General features: G+C 48.5%; 1 protein-coding gene across 5 annotated transcripts in view; it reads left to right on the top strand.

The window, feature by feature from the left end:
* The window catches only part of TBC1D16 (TBC1 domain family member 16), a 32,968-nt gene that overhangs the window by 203 nt on the left and 23,760 nt on the right, over positions 1-9,005 (top strand). For 2 of the 5 annotated variants that reach the window (XM_075111660.1, XM_075111655.1), the window contains exons 1-3: positions 76-209; positions 6,927-7,162; positions 8,201-8,822. In XM_075111660.1, coding sequence (XP_074967761.1) covers positions 6,985-7,162; positions 8,201-8,822 — 800 coding nt within the window. In that variant the 5' untranslated portion in view covers positions 76-209; positions 6,927-6,984. Of the gene's footprint in view, positions 1-75; positions 210-6,334; positions 6,422-6,926; positions 7,163-8,200; positions 8,823-9,005 lie in introns of those variants that run through there. The other 3 variants (XM_075111657.1, XM_075111659.1, XM_075111658.1) reach the window with 3 other exon arrangements.

Raw genomic sequence — 9,005 nt, 5'->3', positions numbered from 1 at the left:
AGGCAGCTGCCGGGCTGCCCCGGGGCAGGGCGGGGGCGGGGCGGGGCCGCCGGGCGGGCACACCCCCGCCGGGCCGGGCCGGGGCGGTGGCGGCGGCCCCCCGCGTTGGGCCCGCTGGGCGGCGACGGCGATTCGGAGCCCGCCCGATGCCGGGCCGGGCCGTCCGGCCGCGGGAGCCGCTAGAAGTTTCCCCGGGTTCATCTTTGCCGGTAAAAGCGCCGGGTCGGCGCCGTGCGTCGCGTCGCTCGCCGGGGGCGGGTTGAGCGGGGCGTAACGCCGGCTCCGTGCGGCGGGGGCCGTGCCTGTGGGCTGCGGTGGGCGTGCGGGGTGGCGTGCGGGGGCCCGGACGGCCTCTGCAGTGCCCGCGGGACGGCTGCTCGTCGCGCCTGTCACTGTCACACGCGTGAAGGAGGCGAGACACCGGGTATCCTGCCCGGCACCCCGCTCATGCGGGTTTTTAATCCTGCTCTTTGTCTTCCCGTCCTGTGTGTGTGTGTGTGTCCCCGCCGGAGCCCCACGCCGCGTGGAGGGTCGCGGGTGGGATGCTGCCCTCTGCCTTCGGAGCCCCCGGGGTGGGCGGCATGCTGCCGGCTCGGGGCTGGCAGAAAGCGGAACACACAACAGTTCTCAAACTTGTATTTTCTGCTATTTTGGAGTGGCCGTATACAGCTGGAGTATTCTTACTTTCAGGGAGTTGGTCTTCTCCCAGATTACCCCCGCGTCTACCTCTCCATTCACCGAGTTCTGTTATCAGCAGAGAGGTGAAGATGGATGGTCTGAATCATTGAAAATTATTTGATGTATGGCCTTCAGGCGCTGCAGGGCGGGAATTGAGTTGATATATTGCTCACTGTGTTGATGACACTCTGTAAAATAACTCTGCTTCTTCCTCTCCGAGGTCTGCCTGTCTGTTCTGTTCTCGGACTGGTAGCTTGTCTTGCAAAGGTATTATGTTCTTAGTTGCCACTCTGAATAGGAAGTAATAAAAATGAAAGATCTTTTATGAGAAAATAGTCGAAATGTTAAGACTGGGACAGCTCAGGGTAAAGATTGTGGGCTTGCTATTTCTTTTGTGGAAGCCTCCTTTAGGTCAGTAGGCTGAGAGGAGCTCGTTCTGGGGATAACTTGGCTAAAAGCAGAGGTGTTTCTGAAAACTGCTTCTCTGACCCTGCGTTGGATTTGCCGAATATCTGGGTTTATGCTGTATGTCTCACTGTGTGGTTGGCATAAAGCTGGAGAGCCGGGATGCGGCAGAGCGTTGTTGTCTCTGTCCAGCAGGCAAGAAGGGAGCAGGGCATGGTCTTGCCTGTGGCAGGGTAAAAAGGAGACAATTTCAAAGTGTCAGTGTCAGGGACACGTGGTCTGATGTCTGTCATGTTAAGAAAAGACTTTGCAATTAGTTCATTAATTCTGCTGCGAAACCAGGCTCCTGGGATTTTTTAGCTGCTGATATTTAGGGATCTAGTACTGTGAGCATTACCAGGCCACAGCTACAGGACGTTGGAAATTAAAAGCTGTATGAAGTGTTATCTACTGCACAAGCACTGCAGTTAAATAATACAAAATTATGTTTAATCTTGGGATGGAGGGACATATGGCACAAACAATTTCTGAGCATTAAAGCATGTATTGTGGTTTGACTTTTAGTGCTGGAGGGGAGGTGAGATTTTTGTTTGCTTTTTTATGCATAAGCAGGTATGTCTGGGAGCAGCAGGCAGGCTCTGATGATAGCATTTCGTTTCCCTTTTTATCTCAGAGTCACAAACTTGCAGTATTTAGTCTGCTTTTCCTTTTTTACCTTCTCAGCTGAGATGCAGCTGAGCGAAATCTGTTCCACTGAAGTGGCTGGAATTGGAGTTGTGCGAGTGTCAGGATTTCAGCCTTCGCTGGTAACTGCTGTTACTTTCCTTTACTCTGTACTCTGCGTGCCACTGCTGCACCAGCAGGTCAGGAATGAAAGACTTTTTGGTGACCTACATAATTCTCCCCATGAAATGGGATGACTTCAGAATGGCTCCCTATGGTAAACTCTTTTCCTTGATTTGGCTAGGTCATCTTAAATAGCTCCAGCTAATAGCTAGTAGTTTTGAAAGCTTCCCCCCCACCCCCCCGCCCCCCGCCCCAATGTAGAGGTATCGCAATACAAAGGGAAGGTCGTTACAAGGGCTCTCATGTATACATAGAGAAGTATAGATCAAGTGAGTGACTAGCTGGGAGTTGCACAGAAAATCCAGCCAGAGGACTGGAAAGAAGCTGCGAGTCCTGACTCCTGGGCGCCTGTACTCTGTCTCTGGTCGCTCTGCCTTCCAGTGTGCTGTAACCTGGGCTTGAGCTGCCAGAGATGCAAACCCTGCGTTTGCTTTTCCCAAGGGGAGGAAGAGGCAGGAACTTCTGCAGTGTTTGAGACCTCCCTGGTACAGTGACTCTGTACTCATTGAATATCTAAAATCAAATGTAAGTTATTAAGGGCAAAAAAGAAAAAAAGCCTGTTGCGTTTTTTCTTACTTGAGGCATCGCATGCTTAAATTTGGTGCCAGTGTTTGACAGCTCTTGTTTCTCCTCTGTGCCCAGACTTGCTGTAGGTCTCATGTTTCGCTTCAAGATCCCTGTAGCTTGGCTTATTTTGCTTGTAAATCTATTAAACTCTTGCACAGCAAATTTTCCCTTGGAGCTGCAAGACCTGCTGCCAAGCACAAAGTGCTCAGCAGCGTGACTTGTGGGCTGCAGCCGACCCCAAAGCGCAGGCTGTTATATGCCTCTATAGGATACATTTATTTGTGAGAGAAGCCTTGTTGCCCTGTGTGCTCGTGAACCGCCCCGGTGTCAGCGTGTGCTGCACAGACCAGGAGTAATGTGCTGGAGCCTGTGTCGGCCCATGCAGGAGCCCTGCGTTGCCCTCCTTCGCCGGAATATAGGAATCTTGTGCAACCGGAGGCAGCAACATTTGGTCCAGCAGCGTCTGCCAAGGTGAGGGTGCGATCTGCCAAGCCAAACAGGATTTTGTTGTTGATAGGTTTGTGAGAAGGGGAAGGGCATTTCTAAGAGAGGCAAGCAGCCAGTGTTATTTGAGATGCTGCTGGCTGGAACTGGTCAGGCTCTTGTGAAGAGGTTCCCGGGGTGATTTCAGGAGTTGGCTCTCCAGCACGTTTGTGAGATCTTGTGTAGCTGAGAAGTGCTGGCATTGACTGGGAGAGCAGCCAGGGGCTGCGTGAACAGACTCGGTAGCTGTAGCAAAGATTTTTAGTGGTGACAGTTGATGTGTGGGAGAAGAAAATGTATGTGTGCTTAATAAATATTGGCACTCAGCAAGAGCTTATCAGCTAATTCAGTGCTGCAGCTTCTGGAGAGCTGAGTTGTCTCTGCCACATTGAAAAGAATCCCTTCAGATCAGGGGATAAATAGAAAATTAATATGAAAAATACATTTTTTCTGAATGGTGCTAATGTAATACTGACTTAGCCATAGAACAGTTCCTGCCTGCCTACCCAAGCTTGTGCAAGAGGCAGCAGCAATAGCTGCTTCTGCTCATGACCCAGGCCCCATGGACTGGGTGCACAGACATTGTCCCATGCAGAAAGAGGGCTCAGAATAGAGCAAGCCCTGCAGATTCGGTCTTTTTGTTACTTGCTGGTTTGTGTTGCATTAACCCCTGTGCTCTGGGAAGGAAACATACGTTCACAAGCTGTGTTTCAGAGTCTTCTGGGGTTGTATGAGTAGACTAGATGAGCATCAGACGTCTAGTCCACCACCTGGCCCTAGCCGGGACCGACTGCCTATCTCTTTCTGTGGACTGTCTTTGAAACCCCCCAGGGATGGAAGCGACCTCTTCAGGTTGCCCTGTTCTGGTACACCTGCTGTTAGAATGACCAGACTAGATATTCCTTGCCACAGTTCAATTGCCCTACTACTTCTCCTGTCCTCCATAGGCAGCTTTTCCTTTTTCTGGCAGTGACAATTCACATATGTAAAGACTTTTAATACATTTCCCTTTCTTTAATCTTTCCTTGGCAAACTCATTCCATGTCCCAGATCATTCTTGTCACTCTTCCTGAAACTGTCCAGTGAATGTTTTTCTTTAATGCTGCAACCAAAGCTATACAGAATTCCCCAGCCTAAGGTTAAAGGATTAATTGGAGTCTTGCTGCTGATATTTATATATCCCGGTATATTTGGCTGTTTGTTTGCAGCATTGTAGTGGTCTCTGATTTCTGATGCATAGGTCTTCTGCAAGACAAATGCAACAGACTAAGTTTCTGTGCTGGCAGGACATCATATTCTTTACGTCCTGTCTTTTTTTTGTTTGTTTGTTTCCATACCTGCGTATGCGTGTGCCTACCTGCAGCGCCATCCACCTGCACATCAAGGCAGTGCTGAAGCAACAGGTGTTCTGCAGGATCAAAGTTAATACTTTCCTTTAAATTCCTCTTGCTTTCCAGGGAGCAGCTTTTGATTTTTTACCTGTTGCTTTGTTCTCTCTCTACCAAGTAAAAGCTAATTAAATGTTGCCTCTGTTGGCAGAGGAGCCCTGTACCTCTGCCTGCATTCCTGAGAGCCCCTGGAGAGCTGCGGTAGGACATTATACAAGCTCTTATTTCATACGTACATCTCCATCTGCTGTCCTTGGTAGGAAAAGCTCACTTGTGTTTTCTGAGGAAGCATTCCCTGGTCAACAGCCACAGCCATCCAATACCACCTTCTGCCTTTGTGTATTTAGGTTTTGCGCTTTTAGAGTTCTGATGTAATTGCTGACGTAGCTAAAGGTCTAGATATCGAGGCTGGTTTATGTCTGAAAGCAAGACATAGGGCTCAGGGCTCAGGGCCTAGCTTAGTAGACTTTGCTGCCTACAAAATGTTGTGGTAACAGATGACGCTCTTCAGATGTGCCAGAGGCTGAGGGCCTCTGATGCCGTACAGGTTGCTCCACATCACTGCTTCGGACTCCCTCAACGCTGTGTTGAAATGGTGTGTTGTAACTTGGTGGTGGGAAGGAGAAATTGCAGCAGAGTTTACTGTCTGTATTCTTTCAGGGTACAACGAGAGGAAAGGTGACTTGCTCTTAAAAAAAAAAGGCAAATAACTTTCTCCAAGATATAACCCAGAGCCTGAAACAGTGCTGTGGTTTTTGGCAATCTGGACAAGAACGAGCATATGGCTCCATTGGTGTTTGTTTTTTTGGGCTGAGATGTGAAGATACGTGTTGTGTTTGGTGCTAGAAGGAGGCATGGGTGCAAAGGACTTGCAAAGTAATTCTCTTATCCTAAACACTTGCTGGGCACAGTGCATAGCAGGGTTGAGGCTTCTGCATTGAGTTACAGCAAAGCCTGAAATGCAGAAACTGCTCGTGCTGTGATTCAAGCTGACAAATCTAGCGATTGCCAGTTAAACCAATAGTTTGTCCTTTAACGAAGGCTCTGTCAACTGCTTGGCAGTCTGATTTGCAATCTTCTGTATGTACAAACCTGTCAGAATCAAGACAGCTACTTTCCTTCCCTGCAGCTTTCACTCTGTTCTTCGGGAAGCACTGGTTTCTGTTTGCCCTCTCTGCCTTCTCGCTTCCTCGTTTGTCTGGAGATACCGTTAAAACCATGTTTAAAGAAATCAGAGCTATTCAATGTTTGATGATGCTTGCTTTAGGCCCCTAAATGTTTCCTGCATACAGTGCCCCTGATGGTACAAGTTAGGGCCTGTCTGCTTCTCTTTTTATTCCTGGCTACCCCTGTTGCGTGCTCTGCAGAGTGTGGTGTGGGACTTGTCACGGGGAACACACTGAGCTGATCTCCATGCGCTGCCCCTGGACCGGGCACCGCGGCAATGTGTGGTGCGTGCTAGGTCGGACTGGCCTGTTTACACGGCCTTACTTGCTCGTGAATACAAAGGAACAAAAGTAGATGTTTCTTCTTCTTGTGTACTTTCGGCAGAACAGAAACTGCCGTGCCTCTGATGATGGTCTGCTTCCCAGCTAGAGATGGCAGCAGCACGTAGAGCCTGCTCTGCATTGAATTGTGTTGGGTTCTCTGTGGGATTGCTTCGTGCAAGACCCACCCGTGGTTTCAACACATCAAGTCTTCCTCCTGATCTGTCTGCTAAATAACTTATAGCTTGGGTGACCCCTCTGGATGCACTGTAGGGCTCATTGTCAACAGCCCCAATGAGGAGCACATCTCGTTTGAGTACAGAGCTGATGTGGTGATTAGTTGGGGGACATGCTCCACTGCTAGCTGAAGTTACCTATTGATAGATGAAATGTTTGCCTTGAGTTGGCGTGCCATACACTGCTGTTGGAGCCTGCCCACTCTGTTGAACATGGGTCTCTTGCCACTTATCTCTGAAAAAACTCTATTTAACCATCACTGCTCAAAAAACCAAAACAAAACCCCAACGCAAAAACCTCAAACACGCAGCAGGATTATGCCAAAAATTGGTAAGCACAAAATGAACTTGTTTTGATTAATGTTTTTGTAGAGATCAGTGGTTATTGTGGAAGAAGCAGCAGCCCGTTGTTTAATGTCATGGTCTCAGCAGTTTTTCTGTGCTGAAGGAATCCTCCAGGGCCTACTCTGACTCTCTTTGGCATCCCCAGGACAGTGATACATTGGGCAGCTCTGCATCGCTGAGCTATTCCCTTAATGGGCAATCTTCAGTGACAAGCATTACTTTTCTGTTTCTTCCCTGCAGTAACTATCGAAATTACAGGGTTTTGCTGCCTTCATATTTCTTCGTTGCAGAGAAAAACACCCCAGGATTCTGTACTTCAGCATCTTTAAAATGTAGAGGTGATGGTACAGACCCAGAGCATTTGGAGGCTCTTGCTTGAGTTGTAGGATCGATGCAACAGTTGATGGGAGATCTCGTCTTCTCAAACAGCAATAGGCACGTGCTATGCTGTTATATTTATTCTAACACTACTCTTTCCCCCTTTTTGGCAGATCTTCTGAATTTGGCTCCTGATTAAAGCTGACAGATAATGGAAACATTTCCTTGGCGATGTCTCTGGGGCGACTCCTCCGACGTGCCTCTTCAAAAGCTTCAGACCTCCTGACCTTGAATCCTGGTGGTGGCAGCAGTTCATCTTCCATACTTGATGGGGAGATTATCTACTCTAAGAACAATGTCTGCGTCCATCCACCTGAGCTGCTACAAGGCATCGGGGAGCATCATCCAGGTGATAGGGTGTTGCAGACACTGCTCGCTCACATTTTTTCTCTCTCCTGGGGGGTGTGTGTGTATCAAATTCTACATCTTGGGCTCTAAAGAACGAAGAGGTACCAGCAGGGGACAGAGCAAGGCAGTCTTATGGAAGACTAAGGAAAGCCACCCACAAGCTGATCCATCAGCTCTTATTTTAGTAGGAAAATTGATGATGTTTCTCTGTTTTCTGGTCTAGCATGGATTTACCTGTTTCAGTAAGTCCTTTCGTATCGCCAGAAGATGGACAGTTGCCACCTGAGGACAGCAACTTCTGTTGCTCTTTGAAATATGTGCAATATTCAGGAAAGCCAAGTATCATCTTGTAACTGTCATTGCTAGAGTGGCCTCAACAACCATTGGTAAAGGGAAAGGAAGGAAAACCTGATTGTGGCTGCATGCACTGGAGTAGGAAATGAAGATAAATACTGCCCTGTGCCTTTATTCCCATCTGTTACTGCGCTCTTTCATGTTTTCATCAAAGCAAGCCGCGGCTACTGGCTTAGCTTCACAAAACCGATTATTCTGTGAACATTGACCCACACTTCCCTTTTTGTGTGTTTGACTCTTTTTTTTCTACTGGCTTTCCATGAACATTGTAGCCCTTTAGCTACACTAAGGTAAATATTCTTGAGAAAGAAATGTTTAGCTGGCACTTGAAATTGTTTAATTAACAAACAGTAAATTTTTTCATGTGGCAACATATTTCAGCATTTATTCTTGATTAGTAATCCATCCAGGAAGTTGAAGTAATTGTATGTCATTTCTCTGTCCACTTGGGCCAGAGGGAATTCAGACTATTCAAAAGCTGTATGCGGACTTGAAATTATTTGTAAATACTGAATAACACCAAGCACTCCACCATTTATTTGGCAGAACTCTCTCCTGGTAAATAAAAGGGTTTGTTTTGCCGATGTGTAATGGTGGTGAAGTGGGGGGAGGTGGGGCTGGGCAGATTTCAGGCTTACGCCGTTTCCTAAGTGTCACAACTGATTGCTTCTTTGCTCTCTCAAAGGCTATTTGTGCTTGTACATGGAGAAGGATGAGCTGCTCGGAACCACGCTTATCCTTGCCTGGGTGCCAAACTCCCGCATTCAGAGGCAGGATGAAGAAGCCCTGCGCTATATCACTCCTGAAAGCTCCCCTGTCCGTAAAGCTCCCCGCAAACGCGGCCGCCACACTCAGGGTTTCGGCATTGTCCGTCAGGCTTCCCCCACTGAGCAGAGAGGAGCAGTGATCCTGAAAGGAGAAGACATCTTGACTGTGTCACAGCTTGTGAAAGATGTGGTTTACATCAGCTCCCCCTCTTCAGAAGGGGAGAAGTGCTGCCCCGCGGCAGACGGTGCCCGCCAGTCCCCCCAGCCTGCCCGCAGTGACTCAGGAATCCTATCAACAATCAGTTCTCAGGAGGAACAGAACAGGTCGGAGCTGTCAGTGGAGGGGACAGAGGAAGGTCTGGACTGCAGACCAGAGCCAGGGGAGGATGAGGGCTCCTTGGAGCTGTCTGCTGATGACGTGAGCAGGGACAGTACTTTTGACTCTGATTCTGATGCCTTCTCTTCCCCCTTCTGCCTCTCTCCCATTAGTGAAGCCCTTGGGAAAAGCAGTAGCTCTATGTTTCTGGATAATGAAAGCAGGTGAGTGCATCCTTTTCTCCAGTTTCTGGGCAAGTAGCTGGTTGCTGAACTTGGAGATGCTGAAGAAAACTGAGAAGCATCACAGTGGCATTGAGCTGAATATCCTGTCTTGCTTCAGACACCTGTGTAATTTACAGGAAATTGTTTGTCGGCCAGTCCTGCTTCTGCTCAGTGAACCCTAGC

This window comes from Phalacrocorax aristotelis, chromosome 16 (assembly GCF_949628215.1).
Source record: "Phalacrocorax aristotelis chromosome 16, bGulAri2.1, whole genome shotgun sequence".
Lineage (NCBI taxonomy): Eukaryota > Metazoa > Chordata > Aves > Suliformes > Phalacrocoracidae > Phalacrocorax > Phalacrocorax aristotelis.
This window is presented reverse-complemented; position numbering and strand designations above follow the sequence as displayed.